This window comes from Gavia stellata, chromosome 4, assembly GCF_030936135.1.
Source record: "Gavia stellata isolate bGavSte3 chromosome 4, bGavSte3.hap2, whole genome shotgun sequence".
Taxonomy (NCBI): domain Eukaryota; kingdom Metazoa; phylum Chordata; class Aves; order Gaviiformes; family Gaviidae; genus Gavia; species Gavia stellata.
The window spans coordinates 77,327,986-77,350,997 of NC_082597.1; the positions used below are offsets into that span (position 1 = coordinate 77,327,986).

Genomic DNA, 23,012 nt, shown 5'->3' on the forward strand with positions numbered 1-23,012 from the left:
CACCGCTCAGGACACAAAACAAAAGGATTCCCAGACACTCAGGCTTCCTTGCAACTGCTTTTCATCAAGAGCTGGGAACAAACGCAGCCACAGAGTCCAGAACAGACCGACTCCTTGGGACACAATCACTCTCAGAGTATGAAACCACAGCCACCAGGGTCATGCGTGGCAACTGTGTCATCCGTGGTGGTATTTCATCCCAAGGTGACAATGGTCTGTAATGTTTAACATTTCCTTTACCTGCCTTCTCTCATGCTAGCATTTACTTCATTTGGGATGCTTATTTCAAATGACAAAAATGAGTAGTTATCTGTGTACCTCTCTGATATGAGCCTAACCAGCTTAATTTGTAAATCCCACTTAGTGTGCACATCAGTTGCACACGTAGGCGCTGTCAGCATTTGCATTTTCCCCAGCATGCTAATTTTACAGCTACTAAATTTTGCCCCAGAATTTCAGCCAGACCATTATACTACTCAAAACCAGCTGGAAGGGACTTGAGCTGCTGCATCAAATGGTGCTATTGTTGGAGCCATCAGAGTGGAAAGCAGCCTGTTTCAGCTCCTAACATCAAAGTGTTTCAAAGCAATGCACACCATTCAGGGCTGTTCAATGGGACCTTCTTTTTGTGCATCAGTATCTCTCTTGGCACTACTGCTCTCCTTTGATATCTCTCAAAAACACTATCCAGACTACCTAAGACAAAGCTAAATATGGAGTTAGTCAGTTGACATACTAATGCAAACCTAAAAGAGATTTGATATTGAAAATTATGAACAGTCTCTTAGTATTAGGATGTACATTTGCAAACTGCGGCTTAGGTTATTTCTTAGAATAATGCGGTAACCAAAAAGGTATTGACTTATTTCTGTCAAAGGAAACAGACATACTGCACAGAAATATTGACTGTGGGTTTCAGGATATAACCTCTCTGTACCTTCGGTGAATGGTTCTAAAGGAAAACATTATAAGACGAATGCAAATTCAGAAGATGTCAAAGCTGTACCCAGGAAAATATGCAATGTCTGTGTAGTATATAGCATATATTTTGAACCAATGTATATTAAAAAGAATAATAGATAAAACAAGAAACAGCAAAATATCAGCAAAACAGATCTGACAACCGAAAGCTAAGAAGTACTACTGCTGTTCCTCCTCTGCTGTACACACGTGCATGAGCTAGTGACTCTGCTGGAGTTTTCCAAAACTTCCCAGTAACCATGAGATTGCTTTCCAATTGATGCTTCAGAAAGAACAGTCTAGATGTGCTGATTATAATTATTCCATTGCTGGAAAGAATGTGAACATACTAACTTAGATAAAAACTGTATGCAGAGTATGACATTTTACCAAAACACAATCCAGCATTTTGCCACAGCCATTATAAAAGAGGTTATGATTACAGAATTAAAAGTAAACACTTACTACTGATTCTTTTTCTTCAAACAAGTCTAAAAATTCATGGTAGTCAAGGTATCCAGTCTTTTCTGGATCAATTATCTCAATTAACTCCTGGAAGTCTTTAGCTTTCATTTCAAATACTAAGTTATGTAAAACATGATGAAGGTAATTTCTTGTGATCTTTCCATCTCATTTCTAAGGCAAAAAAAGAAAGCATGCAAAAAAAGAATGAACAATTACTAGAGCAATGCTGATTCCAACACGCCATTCTACGGTTCTAGACCATCCTGACTTACAATAACTCAGAGCTCTGTAGCTGTTTCTATAGTCTATGTATATTGAATCTAGTACTTTTACTGCAGTTTCCAGTGAACATACAACTGCACTATTTACTGGATGGAAGACTAAAACTATGGGAATGAAACTACAATGATCTTTCCATTACCTTGGGATAGATTATTTAGTTTGTTGGTAAACTGTACCACAAGTGAATGGATATGCAAGCTTGCTTTGCACAGACCAGCCCATTCAGGTCAGTTTATCGGCCGCGTTTCATTCGTTACCTGGTCTGGAATCAATGTTCACACAAAGTCGTGTCTGACTGAATAGTTGTTGGATTTGAGTGAACTCGACTCAGTTGAGTCAAGTTGAGTCTAAGTTGCTGTTATCATGTACTCCAACCATTGCCTTAAGTCTATGCAAAAGTCCATCAAGTGATGTCTGTTATTAGATCCTAAGGTAGCTATCAGCATATTCATAGACAGCACATGAGCCTACGTTTATCAGTGCTTACTCATCTGTAGCAGGATTTTCTTCATGATTAGCTTCAGAACAACAAGCAAAAACTCAACTAAACATTTTATGTTTAAGCACAGCTTTTTCTAGGGCTGCAGTTTTCAGATGTGGTCCATAGCCCTGATGGTCCATAAGGCCACAGTAAATGCTGTGCAAACACTTGGGTCATTACAGAGATTTCAGTTAAAGTTGCAATTATAAGTACATGGTGAGCCTTGAGAAATTCTGACTGTTGACAGCGGTGTGTTAATCCAAAACATTTGACACCTACTGTCCTTGGACTTTCTTTTCTCATGCTTCTTTTGCATCTTAGTATGCATCCTTTAAATCAGCTATGCTGCTAGGCTGTCTCTATTGGCATTCTTGACCTGGCTAATGAGGGTGAATCAGCTCTCAGGGAGAATCTTTATCCAGGGCCTCATGTCCTGTCACATTGTGTGGATGAGGCACTTAGGCACATGGTTTAGTGGTGGGCTTAGCAGTGTTAGGTTAATGGTTGGACTTGACGATCTTAAAGGTCTTTTCCAACCTAAATGATTCTATGATTCTATGATTGTCATGCCAATGGATACTCATTTGGACTGGAGGGTAATAGGCAATGGATGTGTTCGTGCAACAGAATAAGGATATTTTTATTTTACTGCACTTAAGGCATAGTTTTTCTCTCAGTTCCCATGGCAAGTAATATCCATAATTTATGTAGAGGAGTTTTAAGTATCGGTTTATACCAACTCTTTTCTATGACTGTCTATTGCATTTTATAATTTTATATTTGTTCCTGAACTTTTACTTTTTTTTTAATTGTTTCTTTATTTTCTCTAAAGAAACCTGAGGAAAGATAATGGGGGGAAAGAAGAAGAAAGAGTGGAATAAAGGCTTTGGAACAATAACAGAAAAATTAGGAGTAAATAGTTCCTTCAGTGATTCAGTTTTCCTGGCTAAGCACTAGACAAATATCTTTCTGTTCATAAAATTCACCCTAAGAAAATTCTGTTTCCCTTTAGTCCCCCACAGAGATCCAGGGTGGCAGTAATAATATAGAGGATGAGCAATTATTTACTTCATCAGTTGGTCTGGGAAATACTTTAAAGTTTTGCAATCAAAAGATAATGGTCTTGTGAAACTACTATCTGGTATTCGAATTTTCTTTAGAGACTGTTGTCACTGCATTAAATCATATGGAAGCAAAACCTGATAATATACCTACCTCCCCCAGTAAATAAGTTAGGGAGTCTGGTGCTGAAGCTACAAAGATAGCTTGTACTTCACAAGAAACAATTGTGCAGAATGACTAGGTCTTACCCATGAAGATGAAATATCTGTTACGATAAAAATAAATTACATTTTGTTCAAACCTTCGATAATATGGGAAAGTTAAGATATACTACGACAGGATTTATTAAGCAGATAGCATTTGCTTATTTGGCCGCCTTGCAAGTTTGATTTTATTTCTTAAAAAGGATTTAATTTTATTGCCCAGATCATTATCTAAGTCAGTCCAGCATCAGTGGTGTGACTGGGGAGGTACTGGTCTATTCCAACAAAAAAATCATGATGTTATGTATAAATATAAATCATTCTTACATGCATTTCTTTCACTGTGGGAGACTCTAGATGCTGGGGATTAAATAGTTCTTTCTGCAGCCTGTCTGTCCACCATCTCGAATACCTCTGCCTTTGTTAACAATTTCATTCAGCAATGCTCCAGTTCAGTAAATGAATTAAAATCATGTAGTAAAGTGCCTTACTGAATTATAGCCTGAATGCTGTAGGCGTTATTATTATCTACTGCAATGTATAAAACTGATTTCTTGTCCTACAAATTGCTAGGTGAATTCTTTCTTTTTGTGGTCATATATATATACTCATACATATATATATGCATATAGATGAAATACTGCAGAGCTAAAAAGAACAGTTTTTATGTAATTATATTAGAAAGGAATTGTGATACATCATCTATATAAAACCATCTAATAAAAAATGCCAATACTACTTTTGAGGATATGCCCAGTGCTCCTTTTGCTTGTGTCAACCAGACTGAGAGCTTTAATTTTTTCAGTCTATTATTTGCTCATTCAATTCAGAAATACAGAGTCTACAATTTAAGAAGTGCAATATGTAGCAAATCAAAGTAATAAAAAAATCCAGCTTGTCCGCTAAAGGGTTGATCACACAGTCCGTTGCATGGGACATACATATCATGACATTCCATCAAAACTGACAGAAAGGCACTTTAGCATAGTTCTGTATATCGTGAGGGCCACAGAGCTGGTAAGTACAGACAGTTCTTTCTCAAAAGCTCATATTCCAGAACTAAACACAAAAAGGTAACCTAAAGTCTAGAAAAATTCGGATTAAGTTACTTTTGAAACTGGAGTGAACTATGCTACAGTAGGCTCAACACTGTCAGTGTCACACGTAAGTTACAGTCTACCTGTCAGATGACAAACTGCAATCATAAACCTTTTACAAATTCATGATAGCACTCTCTGTTTATATTATATAATGAGCTTATAATAATTACTGCACAGTTCTAATTCTCATTAACTTTACATATCTTACTGATTTTATCCCTTCATCAAAAGAGATCTGCCTTGTCTGTAATTTCTCCTGTGTGTACAGGGACCATGGGGATGTATATTCATTGCTAGGTGGTGTATTTGGACGTACACACTTATGACATCTCTTTTCTTTTCCAAAATGCTATATCTCAGATTAAGGTGTAGCCTTATCCTGCACATATTAATGCCTATCTTTAATTTAAATGTCAAACACAACCAGTTGGTCTCCTTTAGCATGTAAAGTTAAATAGGTATTCATGTTCTGTAGTATTTTTTGTAGTATTTTGTACCTTCTGTAAAATATTAGGACCATTAACTATGTTCCTTTAAAACTTTTACAACACTGGGAACACTCTGAAGTTTACCTGATGCTAGGTTTCAGCACAGGACAGAAAATATTTCAGTTTCTCTTGTGAGTCTGATGCATTTAAGCAAGAACTTGAGTTAGGAGACTTTCCAATACTACTTGAACTCCTTGCCCTGAGATGAACAATCTGTTTTAAAAAGAGACTAAAATAAAAACAATGAAATAATGCAGGTGAAAAATTACAAATCAATACTGCAATTCTAAATTTCTAAATTTGCAGGAGATGCAACAATATGACTCTGAAAGAACTATAATGTCACATCTTCAAATGACACAAATGCCAATGCTTTAGGTGACTGGGACACCATACGTGATCAAGAACACGAACTATCACAGAATCACAGAATCACTACAGTTGGAAAAGACCTGTAAGATCATCAAGTCCAACAATCAACCCAACACCACCATGCCCACTAAACCATGTCCCACAATGCCTCGTCCACATGTTCCTTGAACACCTCCAGTGATGGTGACTCCACCACCTCCCTGTGCAGCCCATTCCAATGCTTCACCACTCTCTCAGTAAAGAAATTTTTCCTAATATCCAGTCTAAACCTCCCCTGGCGCAACTTGAGGCCATCTTCTCTCGTTCTATCACTCGTCACTTGGGACAAGAGGCCAACACCCACCTCTCTACAACCCCCTTTCAGGTAATTGTAGAGAGCGATGAGGTCTCCCCTCAGCCTCCTCTTCTCCAGGCTAAACAACCCCAGCTCCCTCAGCCGCTCCTCATCAGACTTGTGCTCCAGACCCCTCACCAGCTTCATTGCCCTTCTCTGGACGCACTCCAGCACCAAAACGTCCTTCTTGTAGTGAGGGGCCCAACACCGAACACAGGATTCGAGGTGCGGCCTCACCAGTACAGGAGCACGATCACCTCCCTACTCCTGCTGGTCACGCTGTTTCTGATACAGGCCAGGATGCCATTGGCCTTCTTGGCCACCTGGGCACACTGCTGGCTCATATTCAGCTGGCTGTCAACCAACACCCCCAGGTCCTTTTCTGCGGGGCAGCTTTCCAGCCACTTGTCCCCAAGCCTGTAGCGTTGCGTGGGGTTGTTGTGACCCAAGTGCAGGACCCGGCACTTGGCCTTGTTGAACCTCATACAGTTGGCCTGGGCCCATCGATCCAGCCTGTCCAGATCCCTCTGCAGAGCCTTCCGACCCTCGAGCAGATCAGCACTCCCACCCAACTTGGTGTCATCTGCAAACTTGCTGAGGGAGCACTTGATCCCATCATCCAGATCATCGATAAATGTATTAAACAAGACCGGTCCCAAAACTGAGCCCTGGGGGACTCCACTTGTGACCGGCCGTCAACTGGATTTCGCTCCATTCACCACAACTCTCTGGGCTCGGCCGTCCAGCCAGTTTTTTACCCAGCGAAGAGGGCACCTGTCTTATCCACGAGTCGCCAGCTTCTCCAGGAGAATACAGTGGGAGACAGTGTCGAAGGCTTTACTGAAGTCCAGGTAGACAACATCCACAGCCTTTCCCTCATCCCCTCGGCGGGTCACCTGGTCATAGAAGGAGGTCAGGTTGGTCAAGCAGGACCTGCCCTTCATGAACCCGTGCTGGCTGGGCCTGATCCCTCGGTTGTCCTGCACGTGCCCTGTGAGCGCCCTCAAGATGAACCTCTCCATAATCTTCCCTGGCACCGAGGTCAGGCTGACAGGCCTGTAGTTCCCCGGATCCTCCTTCCGGCCCTTCTTGTAGATGGGCGTCATGTTGGCAAGCCTCCAGTTGTCTGGGACCTCCCCCGTTAACCAGGACTGTTGATAAATGATGGAGAGTGGCTTGGCACTACCAAACAATGCACTCCATATAATGGAATGTATAAAAGATAAGGATATATAGTAATAATAATTTGTAATTAAAAAAAAAGCTCAACTAATTTATACTGAATATTGCCCATTGAAATGATTTTTAATGCCTTTTTGGTTCTGTGTTTCAAAATATATGGAGAAACTTTTCTGAAAACATTCTAGGAGGCTGGAGAAGTTGTTTTATTAATTCCTTGGTGTTGAAACACTTGTATAACTATTTTTTTCTAGGATCTGAGTTTTAAAGTAAATCACTAAATATTGCAAGACTCGCAAAAGAACATCAAAGAGTGCTTCACTCATCCTTTTATAAAACATCAATCTGATTCAACATTTTAAAGTCAAATTTGTAGTATAGTTACAGGGAACATTCTATTTCCAGCCTGCACATTAGAAAGCACTACTACTAGGTTGGGATTTTGTTTTCAGAATATGGATTAGCAGGTAGGGACCAGTAGCATTTTAGACTCCAACACATCAAGAACAATTCAGAAAAACAATGAGCTGGAAGAAAAAGGGAGTAGGCAGTTGCTTATGTGCTGGGCAGTGATGTGATGAAGAATCAGAAGCATGCTGCATGAACCTTTTAAAAACTTTTAGATAAGAACATGAATGTATTTAAGTCCTGGAACAGAAGACATTCAAGTTCAAACCTGTTTCTATCTCCTGCAAAAAAAAAGCAAGAAACTTACTTTTATTAACTCTAAGAAATGAGGAAATCTCTTTACTCAGTTTACATGGGGTTTTCACAATAGCAGAAAACCCACTCACACAGTTACATAAATATTTAGGAATGTTACAAATTCACGCATGTGTAGGCATGAATAATGAGTTCACTGGTGAGAGCATTGCCCTATTGAACTATCGCGTACAGCAGCTGAGCAGGAGAATAATATTTGCTAAATGTTACTATGCAGACCCTAGTGTGAAAAGAAAACATGACAGCCAAGAATACTTTTCTTGTGTTGATCACACGAGACTGAATATTTTTCATAACATTCCTTCTGCACTAAGTATCAAAGCCAACAGGTATCGCATTTCATTTTAGCAATAAGGAAATCAGGTTTTCTGGGAGCTACCACACTTGCTGATAAACTGCAGTAGGCAAAGAGGAGGCGATCTGCTTGGGCCCAGAGATAGCCCTGAGTAGGAAGAAGAGCGGGCAGAGGGAACGCAGAGCCAGGTTTGGAGATGAACCCTGCATAATCAGGATATAATGCCCAACACTGAGATCACCAATGGTACCAGTCAACATAGGGATGTCGACATCTGCAAATTAACACATCTGGATCCCTCTCTTGGAAGCAGCAACTAACAGGGCTATCCAGGACTCTGGCTGAGGCAAAACAGGCATTGGGCCCTGCCTGCGCTGCTGTCCTGGGGCAGTCAGGTGCCCAAGGCAATGGTATACCAAATTTATGCCCAGTGGCATGCTGTTTTGACTAAGAAATGAAAACACCATTGATGCAAATAGCAGATATCAAACAAGTGTGGTAGATAACAGAAACCTTTGAATGGAAATGTAGATAATAACCCATTCTCAAGTAGGTCTGGTTCTAATGAGGTCTTGCAGGGGCTGATTTTTAGCCCTGTGCTATACATCCTTCTTCTGCACACATGTACATATACGTGTGTCTGTGTGTGTGTGAGTGTGTATAAACAGAGTAAACACGGCTCTCTTTCTCTCTGTGTGTATACATATATATACATACACATGTGTACAAATAACCTGGAAAAAAACCCCCAAACTTTAAAACATCAGATGATCATAGATAAATGAAAGACAAATGGAATGGTAAAATGATGAAGAGAACAAACCACTGACACAGCATAACTGGGAAGAATAAGCACAAGCAAAGAATAAGCTTTCTAATAAAGTCCTACAATAAGAAATGGAGAAAATATGCCAGAACAGAAGAGGAATCTTAATTATAAGGAGCAGTTACTCTTAAAGATTTGCAGGTCATAATATATAATCAAAGCATAAATAAATTGCCAGAATGATGTTAGGCACAAGGGACTCAGGCAATCCTTGGATGTAGAAACAGAGTAACACTTAGCAGTATCTGAGAAGTTATAGTATTTATTTTCCTGGTACCAGTGCAACTTCTATGAAAGCACCAATTCTCATTTCTGTCATAACATTTCATGAAATATACAGAAAAACTAGCAGGGGTTCAAAGGCAGATACAGGGATGATTAAAGAACCGGCCAACATGACTTCCAGTGAAATTGTAGGAGGTCAATAATTTTTGTTTATCAGAGAGGTTGTTATAGATTATTTAGTCCCAAGTCGCACATATCTATGTTAAAGAAACTTGAAAAACAGACTCTGCGTGCTGCTGTAACAGAAAGCAAAGACTGGAAACCCCCAGATTACTTTGAAGCAGATATGAGACACAAGTGTTTAGCTGTAAGAGTAATTAACTGAGGCAACACCTAAAAATAATTGCTCTTACTTCATCAAGCATAAGGAATGCCTGCTTTAAAGAGGGATAAGCATCTTGGATGTATCTGCGCAGCTTCTGAAGAACAGTGTCACTGGAGAAAGCTTCATCTCTAAATGGATTTACTCTGCAAGAGGAAAAAAGACAGTCTTGGTAATGCTTTCATATCTCACCCTTTTGCTCACTATGTTATTCTCAGAGCAGGAGGAATAAATCACCTCATTAAGACTCAGGGTTTGATACGATTCAAAATAAAAGTACACTTAGAGAAAGCATTGCCAAAAGATTTTTTAACTGAATTTAACCAAGGGTGACCATCGAGTGGATACATTTCTCATTTTCAATAAATATGTATACCACAGGTTACTCACATAAAAAAGGAGCTTCCTACTGACTTATGTTTTTTTCTCATAGGAATTGTCTGCCTGTTTTCAAAGGTGCTCCCAGGATCCTGGAATTTTTCTAAAAATTCTTGCCAAGCAATTTTACCTGTGGCTTTCAGGCTAAATCTGATTTTTTAAAAAGAAAACAGTTTTAAAACATTTTCTTATAAAAACACTCCACGTTCCAAGAATTTTGAATTAGAACATCACATCATCATTACAATATCAATGTGTGCAACATTCATAATTAGAGTAAGCTTGCATAGCTTTTCTTTGTTACTAAATATGTAAACTAAGCCAACTTATTTTCTCAATTCCAAATGTCTAGCTGTGGAAGAACTAGACCCCAAATGAGAATTCATCTAACCAAATGTACATGCCTGCACCTGAGTGAGTCACTCTAAGTTCCCTTTATAGTCATTGGGGAGAAACAGGCTCTTTCAGGACAGGATTCATCTCATCCTAAAGTAGACATCTAAAACTGGTTAGATGAAGCCTGCCTGTTGTTTCTCTCCGGTGACTATAAAATGGAGTCTAGGAGGAGCAGTTCAGGCGTAGACGTTCACATTACAGATATCTACAATGAGAGAGTATTTAATGCATTCCTTCTCATTATTTACACATAACAGTAGAGAAACTAACTAAGGGGAATAGTATGTTGGGTTTTTTAAATGTTATGACATTCATTGTATCCAAATTTGAGAACTTTGAAACTACTGGAAGTGTTAAAACTGTTAAAAATCCTGGGAAGTTAACTAGTATCATATTCCATGAATAATTACTTTAAAATCAATAGGACCTGATCCCATGACCCCCCCCAAACCACTGACATATCTCCTATTCAGTTTCAAAGGTACTGCAGAAAGCTCCAACGAGCACGGCTAAATGCACTCCTACTTCAAATGATGCTTTGTAGGTAATTACACCCCTCACATATTATCAGAAATGTGCTGACTTGCTACTCTAGTCATCTCAGAAAAGCTTTTAAAACTCCTAATGCTCCTTAAAATGGTGGCAGATGGTGTTTAGAGCATTTGCTAATCCAGGATGCATAGGACAAAGCTAAAAAATTACCAAATGCAGTCAGAGGTATGCAAGACTTCCTGGATCTTTTACAAAAAACCTCCAGTTTTTGGACTAGCCGGCAGTTTCTCAAGCTCAGCCAACAAAGCTAAAACCAAAAGTTACAAGGATCACAGCACTCAGGCTTTGGCTGACTGCAACCTGGCAGCTTGGGGTATTTAACAGGAGGGGAGGGAACCCAACTTTTTACAGTGGTCCTGCCTGTGAGCAGCACGCACGCACCACAGCTCAGTGGCTCGAGGGCTCAGCATCTCCCAATGCACAAGCAGCACCATTTCACTAGAGCCCAGAAGAGTGGTTGGGAAGGGCCAAGCACCAAGGAATCAAGGTAAGCGAAGACAGAGGTAGTGCTGGCATTCAGATTTCACCAGGGGAGCCATTTCATTCCCTCCAGGGAGGGGCTTTGCCAACAATACTCTTGAGGGATGGGTTATTAAAAAAAGCTGTGGGAAGGAGATATTTCATATCTGATTATTGTCTTGGATAAAGAATATGAAACAAACAGTATGAAATAACAAATGATCTTTAAAATTAAGGCCAAGAAAACAACTGTTATTTTGAGCATCCAACTGGGATCCCTTTGCACTCAAATGTCTATGGTCTACTAAATCACTCAAATTGCACTGTAGATAGCAATTCTGCACTGAAAATGAGCAACCAGCCAAAGCTGCGTCAATCAGCGCAACAGACCTCTTCATTTCCACCTCCTTGCTCAGAAGCCTAACAGTCGCCTCTCGGACTTTGGCAGTGACAATTGCCAACATCCTGGGAGCTGAAGGGAACTTAGGAAGAAATACTAATGCGGATGTGTGAAGGTCTGGCATGACTAGCTATGATTTGTGGTGCCATTCATCAGTCCACAAGGTGCAGCGGTTTTCCCCCGTTCTGCAGATGGGAAATGGATTGTGGAGCTTTTCCAGTTCTGCCTGTGGCTGGCCAACACAGAACTTTTCTCTTGCAGGTTTTATCAGGGAAAGGGATGAATCAGGCCCTTGCAGCGGGGAGGAGGAACTCCCCAGCATTAAGTTTCATGGATCAAATTGAAGAAAGCCCTATTTAGACAAAGCTAAGTCAGTAGGAATAAAAACTGAGGAAGGACTTTGGCGTATTTTTTTTTATTTAAAACCAATCCCTCTTTATAGTTACAATACTGGCCCTCAGATTTCACGCTGTGCTAGAAGGGCAATAAGTACAGTGTTTAGATGTCATAGGTGGAATAACTGAGGCATAGGAAGATGTTCCACTGCAGTGCCAGAAAAAATGCGCACCTTTTGTGAGTGGGAATCCAGTATTTTATCTACTGTAGTAGGCCAGATAACTTATTAAAGTAATAAAAATGAATTCTGCATGGCTTTTTGGAAGTTTGCTTACGATTACGTCCAAGTACAAAAGAATACAATCCCAAAAGAATTGACTGTTTAGAGCTGTAACAACATGGATACCTGGTAAAACCATGTGACACATTATCTCGTAGTGATCCTTTACAAAATACTACCTATTGAGAAATTTTTAACCATCAGTGCCTTAGCATCTGATACTTTTACACAAATCATAAATTAAATAAATGAAGCATGAGGGTAACACAAAAAGTTTAAAACTCTCTCTGCTGCTGAAACTGTCCTTGTGTTTTTATGTTCACCAAAGTCCTGACCAACTGAGTGTAATGATTTACCTCATATCACAAATAAAAGTCACCAATTAGAAATTCTGGCAGCCACCAGAAAAGGGTCATAGAAGTTAGGTCCTCCGTTGGCAAAGCTTTCATACTGGTGATGTATGATTTGCTCCCAGCTGTCAAGAAGAATATACTTTACTCACTTTTTACTCACACCTCTCAACCTGTGAAGGGACACAATCCACAGCAAAGCTCCAAACCACAACCAAAATATTTCCCATGTGGGAAGGCTGAAATTCTGTGAAATTAATTCCTTCAGTTTATGCAATTTTTTATATAATCTCAAGTTCAAGATGTTTTACTTCTGACTGAAAGGATTTTCAAGAGTAGAAGTGATGGAATTCAGGGAATTCAGGACCCAGATGAGTGATGTCCTTTGAATGAAGTACACCTCAATGGTCTACCTCTGACGTATTTGATCTTACTGCAGCGGGGACATATACTGAGAGATAAGCGCATGGGTAATCTGGTCGTAAACCAGTCAAGGATGAAATTCTAGCTGAAGTCTAAGGCAAAATTGCATCAACTTCAACAGCCCCTCCCCTGAATTTTCTATTAGGAGACCATGAGATGTAAATACCTCAAACAACCATAAAATGCTGTCATGTATTATTTCTTATAAATAGCTCACTGGCACATCTCATGTCATATTATTTAAATAGAATCTTAAAAACCTTGAAATCTTGTCCCTTGCCCATCAATTACTATTACATGTATTATCAGCTAACAATGAAGTTACTTCATTATTAGAATTACGTGACTATGAGGAACTTTTGCTGCTGTTCCATTCACCTGGTGGATCTTTTGAATTACATTATCTGAGAAATATCACCTAAGAGATATGGCATACATAGGCTTGAACACTTCTGTTTACAGCATCGTTAAAATGTCACTATATTTTTCAAATGCTAGAGAAAGCTCCAGTGGAAGAATACAGGCAGAAGACTTTCCATTATGCAACTGCTCTTAAGAGCAAGATTTACTTTAAGATTTAAACTAGCAAGTGACATGAATTGGAAATAAACTATAATAGCGATTTTTTGACAAAGTAATAGTTGATCATTGTTATATCACACTGTGAATGACTAGAAGCAAATCAGATTTATCTGCTGAATGCACAAAGCAATATGGTTACTGCAGATGACACTCTCATACAGCACCTGCTGCTGTAAAATGTATATCTGCACTGAGCTCTTTACAGCTAACTAGTGCATATAAAGAAAAAAATAACTCAATGGATTATATACATGGATTATTCTATTCTTCCAAGAATTTAAACAGATCAACTACAAATTGTGGAATCATTACACAGTAATGTATGATCTGGTTACTGACCCCCTCACGCAGTGTGATTTGGATGCCTTGTCCTGTTGTTGTAAGCTTAAGCAATATTTTGGAATAAAAATGCTGTGTAAGAGTTAAGTTGTTCTTCCTTTCTCTTTGACTGGCCATATGCCCTTGGCACTGTTGCCAACAAGTATAAAGTATATTCTGGCAGTTTTCTTCTCACAGTTTTTGGTTTCTGAGTACAAAAGATTAATCGTGCACAATTCTGGTCTAGATTTAACCAAAAGCCACAAAAACATCCATTCCTATGATATTTTGGCTTTAAAAAGGAAATATGAGTTTAGGAAGCTAGTTAGCATAAGCTGAAGTGATCATGTCCAGGAAATCATATTTTGGAAAATGTCCTGTGGCCTAAACTCTGCTGAGATCATTGAAGCTGGGCTGGAAAATGTTTTCTATCCATTTATCTTCTGTACACTGTACTGCCCACAAGATGATTTGAGTTTTGGTCATAATACTACAAAGACGCCTGGTTAAAGTAAAATAGTACATTGACAAGAATCCAGTAGTTGGGATGATTTCTCAACCTTCACAGCAGTTTTAATAAAAATATTTACAATGTCAAAACCTAGGTTCAAAAGATTTTTGCCTCAGTTTAGTTTAAATTCAAATTTCCAGGTATGAAATTGCTTTACTATGCAGCACAGAAGTGTCCCTTTAGTTATCTTTTTCAGTGACTGACAACGAGCAATGCAGAGTGAAAGCTTTCAGCTTTAGTTCATTCATTGACTTTAGTTTTGCTACTTCCTTTCTTTTCCTTGCCACACCAGCATATTTAAAAAGGAGAGGCTTGTAAAGTCACACTATCACCACGAGAATATGGTGCTAACAGTCGTGAAGGTGCTCTTCCAGCAGATTCACACCATCCCACATCACTAGTCATTTGAATGTGAGAGAGTAATGCTCCCTTTAGGAAATTAAATACAAATTTGTGAGCAAATAGAAGTAAGAAAGCAGTATCTTAAAGCTTCTACTCCATGAAACTTATGTACTTTACTGTAAAAAACTTGGTTTTATACCCAGCTACATCAGCTTTTACATACTGTGCCATACATACTGCAACACAGGCACAAGTAAGATGAATTAATGATGGTAGTCACAAAAAGCAATAATAAAGTTATAAGGCAGCAGCACTAAAAAATGTCCCCTAAGAAAATAATATGATTCTTACCCATTCATTAGCTCTTGAAAAGTTTCATTTGGCAAAGGAAATATAAAGCCATTTATGACTGACTTCAAGTAATCCAAAGACACAAATCCACTCCGACTGACATCAATTGCTCTGAAGGCTTTTTCAATGTCCTGATAGGCTGAACACAGCTGTAATGAATACAATTTATAGTGTTTTGATCAGAAAAATCAAGTTCATGAAGCTTTTAAAACAATAATGCATTTTTTACAAGACCTTTTTCAAATGTTTTTCTCTGTGCACTGATCAAATAGGTTACCCTGGCATGCTCTAACCGTCAGATGTTTAATTAATAAACTCACTACAAAACCATATTCCCAATCACACACTCTCAAATGACAAGTCAGACAAGTTTCTCAAATAATAACTCTGCCTCAAAATTCAGAGCTAAAAATACTTGGTGGATCAGCCTGCTTAATAACACCTGTCTTAATGTAACTTTAAAAACATCCATTGCATAACCTAGTATCAAGGTTCCCTTTATTAAAATGGGTCATTAGCACAATGAATACTGGAAAATGTTCGAAGACATGGAATAGTTAACATAGCTGCTGTATAAACATATCACACATTTCTTTGGTTATTTTTTTAATTCATGGGCTGTTGCAAAGGAGCTATGTGGATGTATTTTTGCTTATGGGACTTGTAAAATGCCTGAAAGTTGACTTACTGCAGATTTTGATAAGGCTCATGAAACAATAGGAAGACTGGTTTGTTTTTCTGAAATGTTAGCTCACACTGGGTTGTTGAATACTGCAAGCATCCCTGAGGCTTTTCTCCCCCCGCCATTTTTTGACAAGTACCCCATCTGCTTCTAAGCTGATTACTGTTCATTCAAAACTGCCAAAATCACAGCGTAAAGATAATGTATAGAGAGACTTTAGAAAGCACAAAATAAACATCAAGGACTGGGAAGGCTTGTAAGGTGACATGTGTTGTGCTTCCAATCCAGGACTTGACCTCCATTTCAAAGATATACAAGATGAAAATGGGTCAAGATGTTGAATGTCCCTGTAGCCTTGTTTGTCCCTCCTCCCCTGTATTTTCAAGGCTGAGAAAGCACAGTTACAGGTCTGTGTAATTGAGGTTGTGGTAGAATATGCAGTCTTGATGCACAGTATCAGCTTCTCTTTTCTTAGAGAGTCGGGATTTTCATCACATGAAGGCACAAAAGTGAGCGTTGGAAAATTTTGTTCCTTTTCACCTTCCCATAAAGCAGGTGGAACACAGTTACGTTCCACCACCACATTCCCAACCCTCTTCAGTTAAGATCATGTCTAAGGGCATGAGGAGAGGTCACTTGCCATGTCCATTCTGGCTCCACTCTATTTCTGTGCTTGCCACCACATATTAAAAAAAATGTGTTTCTGCAGTAGCACCTATCCACTAATAATTTATTTCATGCAGGTCAGAAAATAATTGTCAGACAATGATAACTAGTCATTACTCAGAGTAAGTCATTACTTTGATCTGACAGAGCAATCTAGCAATTCACATTAGGAAACACCTTAGCCATCAAGCTTCAATGCACTCTCATTTTGTTTTAGCCTAAGGAATTTGTAGTTCTAATACATACGTTTTTAATGCTGTGAATCTAATAAGCAAGACTGGAACACACAAAATAAAACAGAACTGCTGCTTCTGTTAAAAGCAAACAAGAAACCCTGTGCATGGAATTTGTTCATAAAAGAAGTTGGTTTAATTAACTGGCCTCAAAGCTTGGCAATTTTCTTTTCCTGTGACGCCTGCCTCAGCTCCTCCACCTGTTGAAGTATTCCAAAGTATTAATGGCACTCCCTTACCTTTTCTCTAAATGCCCTCTCAGTGCTATCCAGACTGCACTCCGTCACAGCATACTTAGCTGGTGAAGGCTGTAGGAAAAGTTTTGCTGGTGAAGTCTGCAGAAAATGTTTTTTCTGCTTCTGTTCCTTCTCTTTTATTTTCTGGCAGATTAGTGCTGTTAAGAAAACTGATTTAGCAAAGTCCACAGCTTTGTCAGCTTCAAAGAAATAAAGCCATCTAAAACTCTGAAAGGCTGTTTGGATAAATATTTATGTGCAAAAAGACTAAACCAAACCTGAAATAGAACTTTCTTGTGTTTGCTTGTATTTCAAACTTGATGAGTGGTTTAAAATTATGCTAACTAATCTGTGCATTTGTTGTAGTAGTTTTTAATTTCATATTTCTTTTAAAACATAATTCACATAACTTACAATCTTAACAGGTAACTTTATTACATTTAATATCAGAAGGTACTACTAGAAACTAATTCCCTCTCTTTGTCAGTATATTTCCAGAATGATCAACTACTAAAAATATTTTTTCAGGAAATGGAAGACAGTGTCCTTATAGGCCTTTGACAATAAACATGCCTACCCACCTTGAAAAGGCTCTTTTCCATTTCCTTCACATACTCCCGTCTCACTGTCCCATCTTAGCTCCCACAGTCCTTGGAAGAGCTTCCAGTTACTGTAAGTCAAACAGCCCTCCTCAGTGATTCCCCATCAAAATACCAAACGCCAAAACCAAACCAATTCTGTGGAATGTTTATTTCAGCTGGGCTGAGCAGCTCATTTTGTGATGGTGGTTTGCTGTATACTGCTCTACTTAATGCACTGTTGGCATGTACACTCTTTGGGATAACGATTCTGCTATGGAGGTGTTATATTTGATTCAGAGCACAGCAGCAACCACTGTGATGGACAAGACACAGGCATTTTGAGAACCTTATGCACAAAGAGTATGTGCACCAAACTTGCAAAGATTATTCCAGTGGGGCTACATAGGAAACAAAATGCTGTTCTGTATGGAAAAGGATATTAAAGTGTGACTACTCTGTGCTTAGGGCATCCTCTCCACTGTTCCCTCTGCCCTCTCAGTGACCTGCTGAACACAGATTTGCCTTCCTGTTTAAACAAAGCTATACTTTTTATTACTTAAACTTTTGAAAATTATTTGTGTGAAGCCCAATTCCATTTAGAACTGCCCTATTTCAATTTAGTTTTGGTTGGGTACTAATATTTATTAAACAAATATCACTCAGTTTTGCACCTCAAAAATGCAACAGAGAGGTTACCACAAATTTATCTGGATGATTTCAAAATCTATTTTTAGACCAACGTTGATCGGTAATTATTTTTATAACTACTTTACATACACAAGGCTCCACTTCGCAAAGTGGGTGGGTGAAAGAAATGAAACTGGGAATCAGAGGGCAAGAGGTGAATTGAAGACACCGTCAGTACAGCAGGGCTGCAGGAACATCCCACAAGCGAGGTCTCTGAATGTCTGAGGCATCCTATGGTGGAATGAGCGGGAAGGTTGTGTCCCAGGCTCCGTTAACTAGATGGGATAATTACGAGGGTTAATCATGCACAATGCTAGGTACAGCATGTACCAGGAAGGAGGAGGAGCCTTAATTCATAAGATTACTTCTCCACAATTTCAGTACCCCAAACAGGAAAAAACCCCTCTATTTTTCATAGTTTTATTTACTGCTAGCAATGGTTTCAAAACAATCTTTGATAGTCCTGCACAAACTGACAGACCTCTACAGAGTCACACCATAGTCATATAAAATGGAGAGAAGAAAAAGTATTATTAAAATACTAGATATTCTGACTTCATGAATTCAAAAGAGTTCAGCTTCTTCTGATCCTACTGAAGCCAATGTGAAATGTTGGTATTCAGGGCCTTTGAACATCAGGCCATCTATTCAAAATTGGTTCCCAAATAATTCCTACCACCTAAGGGAAGACTTTTTGTCAGGAAGAAGATAATCATCATTCAGACTTCTGGACTACTGGCTTCTCTTTTCTAGACCAGGATAGATTTTTTTATTCTTCTATAATTCTCTTCACAAATTGCTGAATGTTGAGTAGTAGAAATGAAAGAGACAATGTTTGAAGCTAATGCTTTTTAACCTGAAAAGTACAGGTAAGTCTTTACAGGCTTTCTTCAGCAAAGGTAAGTTTAAATGCTTCTTTTTAAACAAAAATAAATGAAAAAATATTTAGTAGTTAGCCTCACACTCATGAAAAATCCTACTGCAAAAATATCTTATGTGTACCTGTGTGATGGAAAGAATACCTTGTTAAACACACTAAATTAAATTTCAAGATATGCAAACAGATTTACATTATTTTTAAATTTACTGGAACGGCCTTTTTCACTATCTTAACTTCAGCACCTTCTTAAACTCACATCTCCATAAATCCTCACATTCACATTAGGGGTAAATCTGGCAGATTTTTGCTGTGTAACCTCTCAAATATAACCTTTTTCATCCATGTACAGGGCTAAATCTCTTTACTGCCTCCATTCATCCAATAACTGAATTACTGAAATGCACTTTTTATGTCTTTGAGGAAAACAACCGTATCCTGCTCTTATCAATGACTCTTCCTTCCCTAGACAACAAACATAAGCTAATGCCTTCATTTTAAGGGTTTTCACGGCCCACGTCCTCCATGCCAATCACCTCTCACTCAGTCATGACCCCTGGTGCCACCTTGGACTGTCTGGTTCTTGCAATTTCAAACAAACACTTTTTGTATCTACTCTTGTGCTGACCCTTATATCTGAGAGAACCTACCCATACGCAATCACAAACTGACTTAACTACTGACCATCAATCCTTCTTAAACATCCTTCTTTGAGTTGATGCCTACAAAGACATTCCTAATACTCCAATAAGTTAGGATTCTGCTATGCTTGAAACTGCTCCTGTCATGGTGACAAAAACTGTCTTACTCTCACCTTGATCCCCCCACCCTGTCCAAGTTCACTGTCTTATCGCTGTTTTAGACTGTAAGTTCTTTGTTACAAAGATCACCTGAGAAGTTCAGCATGATTGAATACTGGGTGAAAACTGAGGATCCCAAGTGCTACAAGATTCCGAGTTGCAGTAACAAATTCTTTATCTGGGGGGTTTAGGAGCTTGTAATGGTGATTTTATTTTTTGACCCGTGTAACGTATCACCTCTTGATTTTAAACGCAGTTTTCACACACAGTTGGTAGAATTTCCCAGGCCAAAGGAAATTTGCTTTCTTTTCCTCCCTGTCCTAGTTGTATCTGGTGAGAATCGGAGGCTATCAATGTCCTACAAGATTGCAAACCAGATCCATCAAGGCCAAAAGAAATATTTCTATTGATGTAACTGGAAAGAGGAAAAGTACGCAAGTTTCCACTCCTTTTCTGAGCACATACCTGGAACTTCATTTTCTGCGTTTTTTTCTTTAACTGTGTCTGTACTTATGCCAAAATTCTTCAGAAATTCTTTATAATCCATCACATGAGAGTCTCTAACACGGTAACAGTTTCACAGCCTAGAGAAAAAGAGCCATTTCTAGAGAACACAGCTATTCTAGATCATACTTGTAGTGAATTGAAGAAATAGGAAATTTATGAAATGTTTAGAAACACAATATGTAAAAAACAAATAAGCAGTGAATTACTTTTTTCTACCTTCCCACTACATTTTTCTCTGGTCTCTTTCCTCTACCCAAGATAGACTGTAGTATGCAAGCTGTCTGCATAATATCATTCAAATCCTACCTACAGCGCCATTTGGTTGGCCATCTACATAAACATGAATTTTAATATATCTGCACAAGGACATTCCTCTTTTAATAATATAAGAATATTAGGATATTCTTAAACAAATTCCAGCGTGACTTATGATAAGTCATACCTAAACTCTGTATCAAGTTGTCTGGATTTTATAGCAGGCTGGAAAATCTGCAGCAGCTTCATTTGGATTAAATGGGAACCGCACTTTGCAATTAGAACTCATTTCCACGTGGTATTACCTTCCACAGTTTGGAAATTAATCTTTGATTGCAATCGGTTATTTTCTAGATATTTCCCCTGATTGGCAGTGAAGTTGTTAATACTGTTTACATTTGCCATCCTCAGATTGTGTCCAAATGCTTGGAAAAAATGAGCAGTTTTCACCTTTCAGAATGACAGTTTGTTAGAGAATGCAGGACCAGTTTATCACAAATTACTGTGGGATTTATCTCCATTCCCCTTCAGAAAACACTGCTGTGACTCATGCTCATATTTTATCTTCCTAATCATGAAACCTAGAAAGATGAAGTTTTTAAAATGAAAATTAAAATTCTGTTGTATAAAGAGAATCCATAAAGTCTAAAGCTAAAATTGTACCATGAGAACATCTTGTGTATCACAGGCAACTAAGTTTCTCTCAACTTCCTTTGCATTTAGTCCCATAATCAGCATCTAAATACAATAAAACTTATGTTTGACTAAAGCATGTCTGACAAAAATGCATCCAGTTAGTCCTGATTAATTTATTCCGAGGACTAATAACAGAAGAATTGATTGCCTTCTTTTTTCATTTGAATTTGTCTATCTAGTGAAGATACAACACCATATGATGTAGTCACCTCTTAAACTCCTCTTTCAAAGGCTAAACAGATTGTCTGCTAACATTAAGCTCTAAAGCATCCACACCATCCCTTATATCATGATTGTGGCTTTTTTTTTTTTCACAATTTTCCAACATTCTGGGAATGAGAGCACCTGATGTGAAGCTGTGTTTCTGGTTTTCGCTTTGACAGTATATGAAAATAAAAGTCCTATTTCTGCTCAGTACTTTTTCCAGCTATCTTTGCGACATTAGTCCTTTCAGAGAGCCTCATAGTAGAAGCCAAGATCTTATGACAAAAAGACAAATACCACCCATTTGTAACCTACTACTTGCATCAACATGGGGGGCGAGGCAGAGCAAATTCCACTTGCAATTTATGGGACCGTTAAGGTGATAAAGAGTAGAGAACCTGGTTAGCCATTTGGCAAATTCCATTTGGGACAAGAAAAGAGAGCTACACTGTAACATACCCTATTTTCCTCTCTATTCTTTGGGTTGTATGGCAAAGTGTGAAGGAATGATTAGCTGCTAAGATCATCCTAGTTTCATCACTTTTTTGGGGTACTGAAAGGCAGGAATTCCTGATCACAATATTAAATTTACTTAATAAACTTGGGAAGTCATTGACTTGCCTCTTGCCTCAGTTTCCCATTTGTAAAAATTGAATTATAGTCCTGCCCAACCCAGGGGGCTATCCTGGTTATCACAAGAAACCACACACCTGTTTTTGGTGCATGTAAGCCATGGGTATATGCATAATTCATGGAGGACTTCACTTGTTTTCCCCAGCAATTCCCCCACATCCTACTTCCCCTCCAGCCTCCTCTTTGTGTCTTACTAGAGGGCGAGGATTATCTGTGAGTTTATTTTCAAGGAAATTTTAAAGGGATTAAGATTATGTTAGCTGTTAGTTGTACATATGGAAATACAGAATGAATATACAGACAGTACTCTGACATGTGAAGTGCTATAGAAACATATATAATAAAATGGATAGATTCAGTTCCACTTTGAACAAACTTTTCACGCATACATTCAAAATAAAAGGAATACTTCAAAAACATTTGGGTGATTGGATTATTTGGGGATTGACAGTTGTATTTTATGAAAATGCCATGAGAAAAATCAGGTTAATAATAAATGTCAGCATCAGGAATGATACTTCGGTACATTTTAGGAGCGTCTGTAATTCTCCCTTGCTTACAGCTTAGTTTTTGATCTATCAAAAAAACCCAAACCTACAACAAAAAACAGATACATACACAAATTACCATGGCCTTACTACAGAACAGGAACACTCTTCAGTCATTATCCTACATTACTGACAGTTTTCAGCAACCCATGGGGTACTCTGTTTTCTGTCACATGAAGACAGTTGAATTCCTTCCCCTAGGAACTTTCTACTGTTACTCTCGGGCAATATCTGCTGTTTTGAACAAAATGGCTTATTATGGATCTGCATATATCAAGGCTGGAAAGTCAATCCCATTTAATAAATACATAGAAATACAGAACTAATTACTGGTTCAAAATTGCACTTTTGC

The 23,012-nt window shown here is 38.5% G+C and overlaps 1 protein-coding gene across 1 annotated transcript in view; it reads right to left on the reverse strand.

Moving 5' to 3' along the window:
- Positions 1 to 23,012, reverse strand: part of EFCAB6 (EF-hand calcium binding domain 6) — a 113,510-nt gene that overhangs the window by 63,575 nt on the left and 26,923 nt on the right. Inside the window, 4 exon segments of the mRNA XM_059816720.1 lie at positions 1,426 to 1,541; positions 7,603 to 7,615; positions 9,409 to 9,523; positions 15,056 to 15,204. Of these exon segments, the coding sequence (XP_059672703.1) occupies positions 1,426 to 1,541; positions 7,603 to 7,615; positions 9,409 to 9,523; positions 15,056 to 15,204 (393 nt within the window).